The 18093-nt window shown below is 58.0% G+C and overlaps 1 protein-coding gene across 1 annotated transcript; it reads right to left on the bottom strand.

The window, feature by feature from the left end:
* Positions 1-2628: 2628 nt before the first annotated feature.
* E2F4 (E2F transcription factor 4) lies at positions 2629-17621 on the bottom strand. The gene is made up of 10 exons (XM_077289035.1): positions 17254-17621; positions 7733-7842; positions 7015-7176; positions 5135-5178; positions 4687-4748; positions 4363-4597; positions 3997-4143; positions 3275-3322; positions 3156-3200; positions 2629-3079 (listed from the first exon to the last, which is right to left on the bottom strand). Exons 1-10 carry the CDS (start codon positions 17374-17376, stop codon positions 2967-2969), a joined length of 1089 nt encoding a protein of 362 aa, XP_077145150.1. The 5' UTR covers positions 17377-17621; the 3' UTR covers positions 2629-2966.
* Positions 17622-18093: the final 472 nt, after the last annotated feature.

Raw genomic sequence — 18093 nt, 5'->3', positions numbered from 1 at the left:
CTCTGTTCTGCTGAAGCAGCTTGCAGCACTGTTTCTGGGTCAGCGACCGTGTCTCTGCCACTGTGACATCCTCGACCCTGGCTCCAGGAAAAGCCCCAAGGCACGTTGCTTCTACCAGATCCCTGTATCGCGAGTTTCAGCAGGTTAATGTGGTACACCTGGTATGGTTTTTTTCTCCCTCATTGGTTTACCTTGTAGTTGGCGTCATTCAACTTTTTCGACCACCTCGTATGGCCCTTTCCACTTGGCCAGTAACTTACTTTCAACTGTGTTGATCAACACCAACACTCGGTTTCCAGGGCTAAACTGTCTCAGTCTTGCCTAAAAACTGTAGACCTTGCTTAGGCTTCCTGTGCTTGAAGGAGGCTCTCCCTCACAATCAGCACCATACTCGCGATCCTGTCCCGCAACTGGGCCACATGTTCAATAACGCTTCAGTGGGGTGTTACCTCCGCTTCCCATGTCTCCTTTGCAACTTCCAGAAGACTCCAAGGGTGTTGTCCATATAAGAGCTCGAACGGAGATAACCCCGGAGAGGCGTAGAAGAACAGTAGGTATGGCAGCAGGCAATCCAAATCTTGGCCATCCTCCTCCACAGACTTCTACAACATAGTTTTCTAGGTGTTGTTGAACCTCTCCACCAGGCCGTCTGTTGCGGATGGCACATCGACATCCTATGTTGAGTAATCTGGAGGACCTTACACAACTCCCTCAACACCTTGGACATGAACAGTGTCATTTGGTCAGTCAGGATCTCCTTAGGCAGGCCTGTCTGGGAGAAAATATTAACTAGCTCCCATGCTATAGTCCTGGCAGAGGAGTTTCTCAATGGTTCCGCGTAACATAGTCCATTACCACAACGATGTATTGATGACCCTTGGCGGACTTAACTAAAGGCCCCACCAGGTCCATGGCAATCCGGTCAAATTGGACTTTGATCATGGGTAACGGAACTAGGGTACTGCGGAAGTGGGATACGGGAGCAGTTAGCTGAAACATACGGCAGGATCAGCAGAAATTAACAATGTCCCTGTGACACCCAGGTCAGTAGAACCTCTTTAGGATTCGTTCTTGGGTTTTATCTACACCTAGATGCCCCCTCCAAGACATTTAGCCAGATCTACGTCTATAGGGTCCCGGGACGAATAGCTGCTATATATACTTCCCCTTGCTGTTTAGTGACCCGATATAGCAACTCATTTCATCTAGGATCTTCGGTCCATTGGGCGGTCCTATTAGTGATTGCCAGCTTCCTTTGTGTAACTGTGCATCCAGAGTTCGCTGTCAGTCACTTGTAGGACCGCCTACTGGACCGATCAGTGGCTTACAGCAATCTCTGTACACATGTACAGTCACTGATCGGTCCAGTGGGCAGTCCCATCAGTGATCGACAGCTTCCTTACTACATGTGTACAGAGAGTGCGGTCAGTCAACAGTCGGGTCGGCATTCTCCTGGTGACAGGTTCCCTGTTTTCATCTTCCTGACCAGGACAATTTTTATTATTGTATCACTACTGACAGTGGCCTCAGAGGGATTAAATGCCCGCGATCTGTGCTAGCACCGATCATGGGCGTTGCTGCAGGGTGAACGCTTTCACAGAGCCGACACCAGCACCCGATCGCCGCTGCGCTCAGCGTAAGGTTGCACGATTGAGCCGCCATACATACACTCCTGTTTGCGGGAACACAGCTCCTGCAGAGCAGTATATATACGGAGCATGTTGGGAAGGGGTTTAACAAGTTCTTTAGGATTGTTATAACATCGAGTCCATCGTTCTGTTCGGCTTCTTTTTCCCAAAACCGTGCTGTCCACAGATCAGCCTCCATGTACAACGTGACAGGTTCCCTCTATAAAAGGTCCGTGTCCCGTCGCCTTCATACAGCTCTGCCCTAATCTCCTGTTAGTTCACCACACAATCTTGTTCATATGGCTATGTTCACATGGCGTAACTGAACGTAGGGGCAAGCGCTGTCAGGGCTCATATCAAAACCCAGCAAGTCACTGTGCTTTGTGGTGCATAGTTTTCGGCTGTTATTGGACTGGTACCAGAAGGTCAGACTGCATGAAGCCACTGCCCTGTCACAGTGAACATTTTAGTTGGTCCCTGACCTTAAATATGCAGTAACCACTGCCAAGGAGAAACTGCAGCAGGGGGACCGATCCGGGTACCCTATTAGCCCCCATGCTGCAAGGCAAAGCCCCCATGGCTCCAGCACACACCACTCAGAGTAAGTATATACAAAAAGCAGGCAACGTATGAAGGGTGGCCGGCTCCGCCATGGGGCAATACTAGAAGGGTGGCCGGCTCCGCCACGGGGCAACGCCAGAAGTGTGGCCAGCTCTGCCACGGGGCGACGGCAGAAGAGTGGCCGGCTCCACCACGGGCAACACCAGAAGAGTGGCCGGCTCCGCCATGGGGCATCACCAGAAGAGTGGCCAGCTACTCCACGGGGCAACGCCAGAAGAGTTGGCCAGTTCTGCCACGGGGCAACGCCAGAAGAGTGGCCGGCTCCGCCACGGGGCAAGGCCAGAAGAGTTGGTCGGCTCTGCCATGGGGCAACACCAGAATAGTGGCCGGGATCATTCACAACCATCAACTACAGAGACACACAGATGCTGAAGCAGCATTCACATTCATAGTGCGCTACTGGCCAAAATTATATTTATATAAAAACCCCACAAAAGTAGGACAGAACACAAGCATGAACAGAACTATAGAAAAAAATAACTTTTATCCACATACTCATTCAAGACAGCCAATTCTATAAGAAAGTGTGCAGTGTTGGCCGTCACGGTGGAGAATCTGTCCATTTGGGAAGCAGGCAGGCCGTCAGCGGCAGGACAGGCTGGAATCTCCTTGCCCACACTTTGTGGCACTCTGCAGTCTTTCTTTTTCATCCATGCAAATCCAAAAATAGAAAAATCTGTGCATATTCACAATGGGGCACAAGGCCGAGTTCAGAGATCAAAGATTGATGGGAACATCAAACAGATCACAGACTCCTTCGCTTTCATCCAAATTGTAGATATAGTCATGGTCACCAGGTGGAGGAGACAGTCTGAGCAGAGGGGCAAACACTGGAAAAGAGACGAGCCATTGTGAGACCACGTATGGGGAGGCGGCCACCTTCATCAGCAGGCACACAACGCTTACCTTCTGATGACATCAGCTCTTCTAGAAAGTCCGATGTGATGCATTCTGGAACACAAGAGACAGTCACTAGATCGACCTTGAGGGTCACATTACTAGGAGCTAACCGGGAAATCGCTTACCTCTTGTGGGATCAAATAACTCTGAGATATCTGTGGGCAAGTCGAGCCCTGAAAACAAAGAACACAAGACTCCATTATCTCCTGTACCATCAGAGTGGCCAGTGTCACACAGAACAGTGGCTGAATATGTACTGGAAGGCGGTATGAGCGGGAATTACACTGGTGCCCAGTACTACATCATTATCCTCTGAGATGCCACTGTCAATAGCAACCAAAACATGTAAGATAGGGTTGGGGCGATATACCCGACAGCCATGGAACAAAGACTATCACAGGCCTGCTATGGCTACATGCCCATGGTATGGCACCAGAGGTTCAGCTTGAGAAAAGTTCACATTGGAAGCATTAGTACTATGCGGAGCGTATCAGCATTAATTGATGCCAGAACCCTGCAGAGGGTAGCCATGATCATGGCAGTACATTCTGACGCAGTACTGGTAACATGCCGCTTTGCTGGCCAGGTACTGAATGTGACTTCAGACATCATCCCCTGAAGGAAGTACGGAGTAGTCAGGCCATGGGCAATGGCATGTCTTCAGAACCTGCCAAATACAATTTCAAATACGTCCGCCAGCTCCAGGCGGTCTACCACTGCTGTAACGTTCAATAAGGTAATAATGGAGGCAGCGCTGGCCACAGACTGGTCCTGGGGGACATCAGTCAGTAAGCACGCTGCCTATGAGTCGCCATGTTTCCGATACGCGTGTCTCTCCATCACTTACCATTTGATTGTTCAGATTTGATTGGCTGGAATGAGGTAGAAGAGTTTGGCAATTCAGGACTGTTATCTAAGGAAGCTGAAGACTGGAGCAAGCCAGAGTCCACAAGACGACTCCGTCCTTTATCTTCTGGATCCAGCTCTGGAGACACTGTGGAGAAGCCAAAACACTGAGACAGCTCCATCTGCATTGTCTAGGGACAGGGGTGAGGAACCAGGGCCTGTGTCCGTCCTTGTCACACTCCATAGTGCAAAAGCTGGCACTCACAGAGGACAGATCTATATCAGCACCTGCACTGCAATAATGGCGAGGTGAGACACCAAGGACCGTGTGCTCATTACCCGTCGTAGTAGAGGACGTAGCACTCACGTGCAGGGGGCTCAGCTGCCGTCGGGGTTCTGCTTTCTGTCTCTTTCTGTGGAGTGGGTGGTAAAGGCTCAGGAGTGGCAGTCACGGCTGGAGGCGACGGGACAAGATCTTCTGGTGGAGGTACAGGAACAACGACTGGTGGGGAGCTGGAAGAGTCTTTATTAACTAGAAGAACCTCAATAGGCCCACTGGAACTCCTCAAATGAATCTGAAACTTCTTCTGTCCATTCACCCCCTAACAGAATAATCAGAACATTACATGGGATGGGGGCAATAATCAGAACAGACAGGCAATAGGTAGACCACAGAGAGACAGACGCTTACCTCGGGGACTGGGACTTCCAGGCATGTGCCCGATGGAGCCTTGATAGCCAGCAAAGTATCGCCTGCAAAATAAAGCCGTACATGTGTGCTGTGGCAAAAAGTGCGGGAAGGATTCAACCATGTGTGGTGGCGAGGAAGTGAGGTGGTGCAATAATGAAAGCGACAAGGCAGCAGGCAATGTGACTGCATACAGGGAGTTTGGAAGAATCATCCGCACATAAATGTGGTGGGCACAGTACCGGGGATGGCAGTCCTGCGCCAATCACGCAGCACACGATTCATACACTTCCAATGTTAACGTCACATGCCCATTTTGTACCAATATGACGAAGCACATGCGACAATGGTTTGTATCCAAACAGTGGCACAACCCCCTGCACACATATGTACCCTGAGATAGGATAGGAAGTCCAGCTCCTGATACAGCGGCGCAGCAGTCACGACTAACCTCGGAAGCAGCGGCAGATGTCATCATGGGTCAGATATGCCAGAGTGTTCAGGTTAAGGAAGGACTAGTAACTGCTGTGCCCCTCTTCTACTAATCGGACCTGTCAGCAGGATTGTGCTCAGTGACTACAGTGTCAGGTCGGTGCCGTTATACTGATTACACGGATACCTGTGAATAGGATTGTGCTCAGTGACTACAAGCAGTGTCAGGTCGGTGCCGTTATACTGATTACACGGATACCTGTGAATAGGATTGTGCTCAGTGACTACAGGCAGTGTCAGGTCGGTGCCGTTATACTGATTACACTGATACCTGTGATCAGGATTGTGCTCAGTGACTACAGGCAGTGTCAGGTCGGTGCCGTTATACTGATTACACTGATACCTGTGATCAGGATTGTGCTCAGTGACTACAGTGTCAGGTCGGCGCCGTTATACTGATTACACTGATATCTGGTGATGAGATCTGTCTTGTGGTTGTTGTGTAAGCAGTGTTGGAAGTTTTCAGTTAATGTTATACCCACGCTCTGGGGCAACCTATGGGCGGAATCTCATCTTCCTGCTCTAAGACAGAGAAACCAAGGAGAGACCTGCCCACAGCCTCACCTACAGAACAGGCCACAAAACAGCCCCGCCTACAGACCTGCCCGCAGCCCCGCCTACAGACCTGCCCGCAGCCCCGCCTACAGACCTGCCCGCAGCCCCGCCTACAGACCTGCCCGCAGCCCCGCCTACAGACCTGCCCACAGCCCCGCCTACAGACCTGCCCACAGCCCCGCCTACAGGCATGCCCACAGCCCCGCCTACAGGCATGCCCACAGCCCCGCCTACAGGCATGCCCACAGCCCCGCCTACAGGCATGCCCACAGCCCCGCCTACAGGCATGCCCACAGCCCCGCCTACAGGCATGCCCACAGCCCCGCCTACAGGCATGCCCACAGCCCCGCCTACAGGCATGCCCACAGCCCCGCCTACAGGCATGCCCACAGCCCCGTCTACAAACCAGCCCTACCCACAGTCCCTCCTACAGACACAGTCCCTCCTACAGACACAGCCACAAACCAGCCCCACCTACAGACCTGCCAGAAGCCCCGGCCATAAACCAGCCCAGCGTACAGACCTGCCCGCTGCCCAGGCCACAAACCAGCCCTACCCACAGCCCCTCCTACAGACCTGCCCGAAGCCCCGCCTACAGACCCAACCACAAACCAGCCCCATCCAGTTAGCCCTGCTTACAAACTCCCACACAGACCCGACCACAAACCAGCCCCTCCTACAGACCTGCTTGAAGCCCCGCCCCCGCCTACAGCTCCGACCACAAACCAGTCCCACCCACAGACCTGCCCACAGTGCCGACCACAAACCAGCCCCACCCACAGCTCCGACCACAAACCAGTCCCACCCACAGCCCTGCCTACAGCTCCGACCATAAACCAGCCCCACCCACAGGCCACCCCAAAGTACAAACATGTTCCTCATCATAGAGACAGACTGTCTGTGCTCTTTGGCGGCTTGTGGTCAGGTGTTTCCTTGGTTTCTCTGGCTTAGAGCAGGAAGATAAGACTTTGCCCACAGGCTGCCCCGAAGCACAAGCATATCATTAACTGAAAGTGTCTAACACTGATTACACAAGAACCATATCATCATTGTAATCAGTATAACGGTGCTGACCGCACACTACAGTTACTGAGCACAATCCTGCCGACAGGGCACTTTACACCACATGACCCCAGCCTAGCTCGCACAAACCCCTCAAATGCCAGTGTTACCCCCACGGCTCCCGAAGACTCCTGTCATTTCCTGATGTAACAGGATGGGCGAGCAAGGATAAAGACATGGACAATTCTTTTAGGTTCTTCATGGACCACACAAAAAGGATATCCAGTGTTCTGCACATCGTCCGTCACATTTTTGATGCTCTGCTGCACCCAAACGCGCTGCTGGTCGAGTTCCTGCTCGCGCTGCTCCAGGTCTGCCAGCTCCGCCTTCAGGTCAATCAGCTTATCGGCGATCTCCCGAGTGTTACATCCAGGACCCACCCCTCTGCAAGAATCGGCCCCAAAGTTAGGTAGTTAGGTACATGATCACTCATTACCCCTACATCACAGCCCAAGGCAGACAGCCGGCCCGCGACACAGCATTGCGGCCCAAGGCAGACAGCCGGCCCGCGACCCAGCATTGTGGCCCAAGGCAGACAGCCGGCCCGCGCCCCCGCATTGCTGCCCAAGGCAGGCAGCCAACCCTCACACCTCCCGCCGGCAGAGCTGAGCAGCCACTCCACCCTTACACCACAAAAGGGAAGCAGACCCTCCACTTCTCCAGAGACTGCTTGCAGCATGCCCTACCAGGAGTGGTCACAATACCCTCCCCAGAGCGGTCACACGATAAAGCATTCTTGCTCGGTTTTCCATTAATGCTCCACTTGAGATAATTTATAAAAATAAAAATAAGGAGAGAAATCCACAGATGTCCTACAAATCTGATTCACCAAGAATCATGACATGGGGGAACAGAATCATGAAGCAGCTCTGGATGTGACTAGAGGATATGATCTTCTGTGACAGCAGTGACCCGGCTAAGCCCACGCAGTGCTGCTTACTTCCACTGAATGCTGTTCTTAGACTTCTTCTCGATCAGCCCGATTCCTTCCAGAACATTGGTGATGTCATATATTCGGCGTTTCTGTCTGACAGCGAGCGTATCTGCAGCCTGGCGATAAACACGGGAGAGGACCATCAAAAAGCTGCAGCCCTTCATCAGACGGGCAGAGCAGCGCACACTGTGCTCACTGCACGTAGCAAAGAGCCAAGAGAGCCGCTGCCTGACCATGGCGAAACCCTGAGGCCTGCACACACAGCCCGCCGGGAAGAGATGCATCAACGCCAGCAAACAGGCGACTGCAAACAGATTTCTATATCGCGCCTACCTCTGTCCAGCACATCTACAGGAGCCCCAAACTACCTCTCCTGGCCAGCGCTCCTACAGGGGCCCCAACCTACCTCTCCTGTCCGGAGCCCCTACCTTCCTCTCCTGCCCGAAGTCCCTACCTACAGCTAGTGCCCGAAGCCACCTAACTACAGCTTCTGCCCAGAGCCCCTGCAGGCCCTCCACCTAACTCTCCTATCCGGTGCCCCCGCGGGCACTCCACCTACCTCTCATGTCCGATGCCCCTGCAGGCCCTCCACCTACCTCTCCTGTCCGATGCCCCTGCAGGCCCTCCACCTACCTCTCCTGTCCAATGCCCCTGCAGGCCCTCCATCTACCTCTCCTGTCCGGCGCCACTACCTATCTCTCCTGTACGGCGTTCCTGCCCGGAGCCCCTACCTACAGCTCCTGCCCGGAGCCCCTACCTACAGCTCCGGCCCGGAGCCCCTGCATGCACTCCATCTACCTCTCCTGTCCGGTGCCCCTACCTACAGCTCCTGCCCGGAGCCCCCACAGGCCATCCATCTACCTCTCCTGTCCGGAACCCCCCCATCCACCTCTTCTGTCCGGAGCCGCCCCCCCCCCCCCATCTATCTCTCCTGTCCGGAGACCACCCCCATCTATCTCTCCTGTCGGGAACCCCTACAGGTCCTCTACCTATCTCTCCTATCCGGAACCTCAACAGGGGCCCCTACCTACCTCTCCTGTCTGGCACACCTATAGGCCCTCTACCCACCTCTCCTGTCCGGCGCCCTTACATTTCCACAGTTAGTTCTTGCAGTGGGAAGAACAAATGGTAGGACAAAGGTACCAAGATCACTGGGGGAGAAGAAAGATAGGGGTAACATGGATGAAGGGGAACCCTGGTTACAGGAGGTGGATAATTCACTCCTAGATGGGAGAAAAAGTCAAGGGGAGGAAGATCAAACACAAAAAAGGAGGACAGGGTCTAGATAGGTCAGTGACAAACAGGAAGGTGGGAATGACCGATTATGGGGCAGTGCAATGAGTATTATTTCTACAAAACTTCAACAAGCAGGATAAGACCTTACAAATCGTTCAACCGGTACAGGAGGAGCGAGGGCCCAAAAGGCAAAAATAGGCAAAAATAAAGTGCTTGTCGTGTCGGTTTCAGCCATCAATATAATAGGGACACTCAATAACGCAGCATGGTCCGGTCACCGGCCAGTACATGTACAGGTACAAAGTGCTGCCGAGTGCGAGGAAGGGGAACAGGATTAATGAGGAGATACAACAGTTTGAAGAAATGCTTTTTAATGATCCACTTAAAACTGTGGAGACTGGGAATTAACCAGATTGTCTGGGGTAGATCATTCCAGAAACTGGTTCAACACAAGTACTGGAGAAGAGTGTGGGAAGTTAAGGGTTATACAGGATTTTATTCTTAGGTCATTAGCAGAAAGCGGACCTAGGGTGGCAGGCAGAGGAGGAAGAGATGTAAGGCAGTGCAGCGATGTGGAGAGGACGGGTAGGTGGTAGACAGAGATGAGGAGGAGATGTAGGGCGGTGCAGCACTGTGGAGAGGACGGGTAGGTGGTACGACAGATGAGGAGGAGATGTAGACTAGTGCAGCATTGGAGAGGACGGGTAGGCGATAGGCAGAGATCAGGAGCTGTAGGGCAGTGCAGCACTGTGGAGAGGACGGGTAGATGGTAGGCAGAGATGAGGAGATGTAGGGAGGCAGCACTGTGGAGAGGATGGGTAGGGTGGTAGACAGATGAGAAGGAGATGCAGGACAATGCAGCATTGGAGAGGATGGGTAGGTGGAAGACAGATGAGGAGATGTAGGGCAGTGCAGCACTGTGGAGAGGACGGGTAAGTGGTAGACAGAGATGAGGAGGAGATGTAGAGCGGTGCAGCACTGTTGAGAGGACGGGTATGTGGTAGACTGAGATGAGGAGATGTAGGGAGGTGCAGCAGTGTGGAGAGGATGGGTAAGTGGTAGACAGAGATGACGAGGAGATGTAGAGTGGTGCAGCACTGTGGAGAGGACGGGTAAGTGGAAGGCAGAGATGAGGAGATGCAGAGCGGTGCAGCAATCTGGAGAGGACGAGTAGGTGGTAGGCAGAGATGAGGAGGAGATGTAGAGCGGTGCAGCACTGTGGAGGATAGGTAGGTGATATACAAAGATTAGGATGAGATGTAGGGTGGTGCAGCACTGGAGAGGACGGGTAGGGTAGTAGACAGATGAGGAGATGAAGGGCCATTCAGCACAGTGGAGAGGACAGGTAGGTGATAGACAAGAGATGAGGAGGAGATGTAGGGTGGTGCAGCACTGTGGAGAGGACGGGTAGGTGGTAGACAGAAATGAGATGTAGGGTGGTGCAAGCACTGTGGAGAGGACAGGTAGGTGATAGACAGAGATGAGGAGATGTAGGGTGGTGCAGCACTGTGGAGAGGACGGGTAGGTGGTAGACAGAGATGAGATGTAGGGTGGTGCAGCACTGTGGAGAGGACAGGTAGGTGGTAGACAGATGAGGAGATGTAGGGCAGTGCAACACTGGAGGACAGGTAGGTGATATACAGAGATGAGGAGATTTAGGGTGGTGCAACACTGTGGAGAAGACGGGTAGGGTAGTAGACAGATGAGGAGCAGATGCAGGGCAATGCAGCACTGTGGAGAGGATGGGTAGGTGGAAGACAGATGAGAAGATGTAGGGCGGTGTAGCACTGTGGAGAGGATGGGTAGGTGGTACACAGATGAGGAGATGTAGGGAGATGTGGAGAGTTTTGTGGGTGATTGAGCAGTTTATATTGGACTCTGTAGCAGATGGGTAACCAGTGCAATGACTGGCACAGGGTGGAGGAATCAGTGTAGTGGTTGGGACAGAAATATGATCATGGCTGCTGCATTCAGGATAGATTGGAGAGGGGAGACATTAGTAAGAGGGAGATCAGTAAGTGGAGGTTGCAGGAGTCAAGGGTAAGGGCAGGTGGGCAGATTGGAAGGGCAGATGGTCACAGGTTAGGGCAGATTCTGTTTGTGAGCTGCCAAAGGGTTGGGGCAGCTTGGGGCACAGGGCAGAATCAGCATGGTAGTAGGCAACAGGGGCAGGTTAGGGACGGTGGGGCAAACTCCGGTTGTGGGAGGCCGCAGGGTGGGGAGCAGCAGGAGAAGTTTAGGCACGGTGGGGCAGACTCAAGCTGTGAGCGGCAACTACAGAGGCAGTTGGGGAGGTGGGGAAAGTTCTGGTTGTGAGTGGCCATAGGGTGAGGGCAGGTTAGGGGAGAAGTTACGGTTCTGATCGGCCGCAGGGTGGGGGGCAGCAGGGGAAGGTGAGGGGCGGTGGGGCAGGTTGAGGCTGTGAGCGGCTGCAAGGTGGGGGGAAACAGGAGCACATTCCAGTTGTGAATGGTAGCAGGGTGGGCGCAGCAGAGGCAGGGTATGAGGGGCTGGTTCTGGTGGTGGGGGGAAGTGTCTCAGGTGGTTCCGGTGGTGGGGGCAGTATCACAGGTGGTTCCGGTGGTGGGGGGCAGTGTCTCAGGTGGTTCCGGTGGTGGGGGGCAGTGTCTCGGGTGGTTCGGACAGTGTCTCGGGTGGTTCCGGTGGTGGGGGGCAGTGTCTCGGCTGGTTCCGGTGGTGGGGCAGTGTCTCGGGCTGGTTCCGGTGGTGGGGCAGTGTCTCAGGCTGGTTCCGGTGGTGGGGCAGTGTCTCGGGCTGGTTCCGGTGGTGGGGCAGTGTCTCGGGCTGGTTCCGGTGGTGGGGCAGTGTCTCGGGCTGGTTCCGGTGGTGGGGCAGTGTCTCGGGCTGGTTCCGGTGGTGGGGCAGTGTCTCGGGCTGGTTCCGGTGGTGGGGCAGTGTCTCGGGCTGGTTCCGGTGGTGGGGCAGTGTCTCGGGCTGGTTCCGGTGGTGGGGCAGTGTCTCGGGCTGGTTCCGGTGGTGGGGCAGTGTCTCGGGCTGGTTCCGGTGGTGGGGCAGTGTCTCGGGCTGGTTCCGGTGGTGGGGCAGTGTCTCGGGCCGGTTCCGGAGGTGGGGCAGTGTCTCAGGCTAATTCCAGTGGTGGGGCAGTGTCTCGGGCTGGTTCCGGTAGTAGGGCAGTGTCTCGGGTGGTTCAGGTGTTGGGGCAGTGTCTCGGGTGGTGGGGGCAGGGTCTCGGGTGGTTCTGGTGGTGGGGGGCAGTGTCTCGTGTGGTTCCTGTGGTGGGGGCAGTGTCTCGTGTGGTTCCGGTGGTGGGGACAGTGTCTCGGGTTGTTCCGGTGGTGGGGACAGTGTCTCGGGTGGTTCCGGTGGTGGGGGACAGTGTCTCGGGTGGTTCAGGTGTTGGGGCAGTGTCTCGGGTGGTTCCGGTGTTGGGGCAGTGTCTCGGGTGGTGGGGGCAGTGTCTCGGGTGGTTCTGGTGGTGGGGGGCAGTGTCTCAGGTGGTTCCGGTGGTGGGGGCAGTATCACAGGTGGTTCCGGTGGTGGGGGGCAGTGTCTCAGGTGGTTCCGGTGGTGGGGGGCAGTGTCTCGGGTGGTTCGGACAGTGTCTCGGGTGGTTCCGGTGGTGGGGGGCAGTGTCTCGGCTGGTTCCGGTGGTGGGGCAGTGTCTCGGGCTGGTTCCGGTGGTGGGGCAGTGTCTCGGGCTGGTTCCGGTGGTGGGGCAGTGTCTCGGGCTGGTTCCGGTGGTGGGGCAGTGTCTCGGGCTGGTTCCGGTGGTGGGGCAGTGTCTCGGGCTGGTTCCGGTGGTGGGGCAGTGTCTCGGGCTGGTTCCGGTGGTGGGGCAGTGTCTCGGGCTGGTTCCGGTGGTGGGGCAGTGTCTCGGGCTGGTTCCGGTGGTGGGGCAGTGTCTCGGGCTGGTTCCGGTGGTGGGGCAGTGTCTCGGGCTGGTTCCGGTGGTGGGGCAGTGTCTCGGGCTGGTTCCGGTGGTGGGGCAGTGTCTCGGGCTGGTTCCGGTGGTGGGGCAGTGTCTCGGGCCGGTTCCGGAGGTGGGGCAGTGTCTCAGGCTAATTCCAGTGGTGGGGCAGTGTCTCGGGCTGGTTCCGGTAGTAGGGCAGTGTCTCGGGTGGTTCAGGTGTTGGGGCAGTGTCTCGGGTGGTGGGGGCAGGGTCTCGGGTGGTTCTGGTGGTGGGGGGCAGTGTCTCGTGTGGTTCCTGTGGTGGGGGCAGTGTCTCGTGTGGTTCCGGTGGTGGGGACAGTGTCTCGGGTTGTTCCGGTGGTGGGGACAGTGTCTCGGGTGGTTCCGGTGGTGGGGGACAGTGTCTCGGGTGGTTCAGGTGTTGGGGCAGTGTCTCGGGTGGTTCCGGTGTTGGGGCAGTGTCTCGGGTGGTGGGGGCAGTGTCTCGGGTGGTTCTGGTGGTGGGGGGCAGTGTCTCGTGTGGTTCCGGTGGTGGGGGCAGTGTCTCGGGTGGTTCCGGGGGTGGGCAGTGTCTCTGGTGGTGGGGGCAGTGTCTCGGGTGGTTCCGGTGGTGGGGGGCAGTGTCTCGGGTGGTTCCGGTGTTGGGGCAGTGTCTCGGGTGGTGGGGGCAGTGTCTCGGGTGGTGGGGGCAGTGTCTCGGGCTGGTTCCGGAGGTGGGGCAGAGTTTCAGGCTGGTTCCGGAGGTGTGGCAGTGTCTCGGGTGGTTCCGGAGGTGGGGCAGAGTTTCAGGCTGGTTCCGGTGGTGGGGCAGTGTCTCGGGCTGGTTCCGATGGTGGGGGGCAGTGTCTCGGCCTTATTCCGGTGGTGGGGCAGTGTCTCGGGCTGGTTCGGAGGTGTGGCAGTGTCTCGGGCTGGTTCCAGAGGTGGGGCAGTGTCTCGGGCTGGTTCCGGAGGTGGGGCAGTGTCTCGGGCTGGTTCCGGAGGTGGGGCAGTGTCTCGGGCTGGTTCCGGAGGTGGGGCAGTGTCTCGGGCTGGTTCCGGTAGTGGGGGCAGTGTCTCGGGTGGTTCCGGTGTGGGGGGGGGGCAGTGTCTCGGGTGGTTCCGGGGGTGGGGGCAGTGTCTTGGCTGGATCCGGAAGTGGGGCAGTGTCTCGGGTGGTTCCGGTGGTGGGGGCAGTGTCTCGGGTGGTTCCGGTGGTGGGGGCAGTGTCTCGGGTGGTTCCGGTGGTGGGGCAGTGTCTCGGGTGGTGGGGGCAGTGTCTCGGGTGGTGGGGGCAGTGTCTCGGGTGGTTCCGGTAATGGGGGGCAGTGTCTCGGGTGGTTCCGGTAGTGGGGGGCAGTGTCTCGGGTGGTTCCGGTAGTGAGAGGCAGTGTCTCGGGTGGTTCCGGTGGTGGGGGGCAGTGTCTCGGGTGGTTCCGGTGGTGGGGCAGTGTCTCGGGTGGTGGGGGCAGTGTCTCGGGTGGTTCCAGCGTTTCGGCTGGTTCCGATGGTGGGGCAGTGTCTTGGGTGGTTTCGGTGGTGGGGGGCAGTGTCTCGGGTGGTTCCGGTAGTGGGGGGCAGTGTCTCGGGTGGTTCCGGTAGTGGGGGGCAGTGTCTCGGGTGGTTCCGGTAGTGGGGGGCAGTGTCTCGGGTGGTTCCGGTAGTGGGGGGCAGTGTCTCGGGTGGTTCCGGTGATGGGGGCATTGTCTCGGCTGGTTCCGGTGATGGGGGCAGTGTCTCAGGTGGTGGGGGCAGTGTCCAGTGTCTCGGGTGGTTCGGTAGTGGGGGCAGTGTCTCGGCTGGTTCCGGTAGGGGGGGCAGTGTCTCGGGTGGTTCCGGTGGTGGGGGGCAGTTTCTCGGTTGGTTCCGGTGGTGGGGGGCAGTGTCTCGGGTGGTGGGGGGCAGTGTCTCGGGTGGTTCCGGTGGTGGGGAGTAGTGTCTCGGGTGGTTCCGGTGGTGGGGCCAGTGTCTCGGGCTGGTTCCGGTGGTGGAGGCAGGGTCTCGGGTGGTTCCGGTGGTGGGGGGCAGTGTCTCGGCTGGTTCCGGAGGTGCGGGGCAGGGTCTCGGGGGGTTTAAGTGGTGGGGGCAGTGTCTCGGGCTGGTTCCGGTGGTGGGGCAGTGTCTCGGGCTGGTTCCGGTGGTGGGGGCAGTGTCTCGGGCTGGTTCCGGTGGTGGGGGCAGTGTCTCGGGCTGGTTCTGGTGGTGGGGGCAGTGTCTCGGGTGGTGGGGGGCAGTGTCTCGGGTGGTTCCGGTGGTGGGGGCAGTGTCTCGGGTGGTTCCGGTGGTGGGGAGTAGTGTCTCAGGTGCTTCCGGTGGTGGGGGGCAGTGTCTCGGGTGGTTCCGGTGGTGGGGGCAGTGTCTCGGGCTGGTTCTGGTGGTGGGGGCAGTGTCTCGGGTGGTGGGGGGCAGTGTCTCGGGTGGTTCCGGTGGTGGGGGCAGTGTCTCGGGTGGTTCCGGTGGTGGGGAGTAGTGTCTCGGGTGCTTCCGGTGGTGGGGGCAGTGTCTCGGGTGGTTCCGGTGGTGGGGAGTAGTGTCTCGGGTGGTTCCGGTAGTGGGGGGCAGTGTCTCGGGTGGTTCCGGTAGTGGGGGGCAGTGTCTCGGGTGGTTCCGGTAGTGGGGGGCAGTGTCTCGGGTGGTTCCGGTAGTGGGGGGCAGTGTCTCGGGTGGTTCCGGTAGTGGGGGGCAGTGTCTCGGGTGGTTCCGGTAGTGGGGGGCAGTGTCTCGGGTGGTTCCGGTAGTGGGGGGCAGTGTCTCGGGTGGTTCCGGTAGTGGGGGGCAGTGTCTCGGGTGGTTCCGGTAGTGGGGGGCAGTGTCTCGGGTGGTTCCGGTGATGGGGGCATTGTCTCGGCTGGTTCCGGTGGTGGGGGCAGTGTCTCAGGTGGTGGGGGCAGTGTCTCGGGTGGTTCGGTAGTGGGGGCAGTGTCTCGGCTGGTTCCGGTAGGGGGGGCAGTGTCTCGGCTGGTTCCGGTAGTGGGGGGCAGTGTCTCGGGCTGGTTCCGGTGGTGGGGGCAGTGTCTCGGGCTGGTTCCGGTGGTGGAGGCAGGGTCTCGGGTGGTTCCGGTGGTCGGGGCAGTCTCGGGTGGTTCCGGTGGTGGGGGGCAGTGTCTCGGCTGGTTCCGAAGGTGCGGGGCAGGGTCTCGGGGGGTTTAAGTGGTGGGGGCAGTGTCTCGGACTGGTTCCGGTGGTGGGGCAGTGTCTCGGGCTGGTTCCGGTGGTGGGGGCAGTGTCTCGGGCTGGTTCCGGTGGTGGGGGGCAGTGTCTCGGGTGGTTCCGGTAGTGGGGGGCAGTGTCTCGGGTGGTTCCGGTAGTGGGGGGCAGTGTCTCGGGTGGTTCCGGTAGTGGGGGGCAGTGTCTCGGGTGGTTCCGGTAGTGGGGGGCAGTGTCTCGGGTGGTTCCGGTAGTGGGGGGCAGTGTCTCGGGTGGTTCCGGTAGTGGGGGGCAGTGTCTCGGGTGGTTCCGGTAGTGGGGGGCAGTGTCTCGGGTGGTTCCGGTAGTGGGGGGCAGTGTCTCGGGTGGTTCCGGTAGTGGGGGGCAGTGTCTCGGGTGGTTCCGGTAGTGGGGGGCAGTGTCTCGGGTGGTTCCGGTAGTGGGGGGCAGTGTCTCGGGTGGTTCCGGTAGTGGGGGGCAGTGTCTCGGGTGGTTCCGGTGATGGGGGCATTGTCTCGGCTGGTTCCGGTGGTGGGGGCAGTGTCTCAGGTGGTGGGGGCAGTGTCTCGGGTGGTTCGGTAGTGGGGGCAGTGTCTCGGCTGGTTCCGGTAGGGGGGGCAGTGTCTCGGCTGGTTCCGGTAGTGGGGGGCAGTGTCTCGGGCTGGTTCCGGTGGTGGGGGCAGTGTCTCGGGCTGGTTCCGGTGGTGGAGGCAGGGTCTCGGGTGGTTCCGGTGGTCGGGGCAGTCTCGGGTGGTTCCGGTGGTGGGGGGCAGTGTCTCGGCTGGTTCCGGAGGTGCGGGGCAGGGTCTCGGGGGGTTTAAGTGGTGGGGGCAGTGTCTCGGGCTGGTTCCGGTGGTGGGGGCAGTGTCTCGGGCTGGTTCCGGTGGTGGGGCAGTGTCTCGGGCTGGTTCCGGTGGTGGGGGCAGTGTCTCGGGCTGGTTCTGGTGGTGGGGGCAGTGTCTCGGGTGGTGGGGGGCAGTGTCTCGGGTGGTGGGGGGCAGTGTCTCGGGTGGTTCCGGTGGTGGGGGCAGTGTCTCGGGTGGTTCCGGTGGTGGGGAGTAGTGTCTCGGGTGGTTCCGGTGGTGGGGGCAGTGTCTCGGGTGGTTCCGGTGGTGGGGGCAGTGTCTCGGGTGGTTCCGGTGGTGGGGAGTAGTGTCTCGGGTGGTTCCGGTAGTGGGGGCAGTGTCTCGGGTGGTTGGTGCAGTGTGTGCGGTGGTTCCGGTGTGGGGGGGGGCAGCTCGGGGTACCAGCCAGGACTGGTTCCGGTCATTACCGCTTTCAGGTCCAGCACACCGTCCTCCGCCTCCTGCAGCAAGGACACGAACTTGCTGGTGAGCAGGCCCAGACTCTTCTCGTGGCGGCTCGGTGTTACCGGCAGCTGAGCTGGATCCGCCATCACTATACCGAGAGGCGGGGCCTCCGGTCACCTACTCCAACCGCGAGACGCAGCCGTTACCTCCGCAAAGCACGCCGGGAACGAGTGGGCGTGGCCGAGATGAAGGGAATGACTGCAAACTGCAGCAGAATAGAAGTGGGCAGCCTGAGGGAGTGAGGGCAAAGTGTCCGCGCCGCGGGGATCGGAGAAGGCCTGCGGAGGGTGACATTGGTGTGCTGACTATGCTGCGGACTCTCCACAGTGACTTTTTACTGCTTTACAGAAGATTTTTTATGTTTAGTCCAGGAAGAGACCTCAGCCATTCTTCTTACAGCAGCGAGTGGGATTCATATTCGTATCAATTTCATTGCCTTTCTGTGAATCCCTGTAGATTACGGGATCGTGTGTCCGAATCCCTGTAGATTGCGGGATCTTGTATCCGAATCCCTTAAGATCGCGGGATCGTGTGTCCGAATCCCTGTAGATCGTGGGATTGTGTGTCAGAATCCCTGTAGATCGCTCGGAATCCCTGTAGATTGCGGGATCATGTGTCCGAATCCCTGTAGATCGCGGGATCATGTGTCTGAGTCCCTGTAGATCGCTCGGAATCCCTGTAGATTGCGGGATCATGTGTCCTAATCCTGTAGATTACTCTGAATCCCTGTAGATTGCGGGATCATGTATCCAAATCCCTGTATATCGCTCTGAATCCCTGTAGATCGTGGGATCGTGTGTCCG

This window comes from Ranitomeya variabilis, chromosome 2, assembly GCF_051348905.1.
Source record: "Ranitomeya variabilis isolate aRanVar5 chromosome 2, aRanVar5.hap1, whole genome shotgun sequence".
NCBI lineage: Eukaryota > Metazoa > Chordata > Amphibia > Anura > Dendrobatidae > Ranitomeya > Ranitomeya variabilis.
This window is presented reverse-complemented; position numbering and strand designations above follow the sequence as displayed.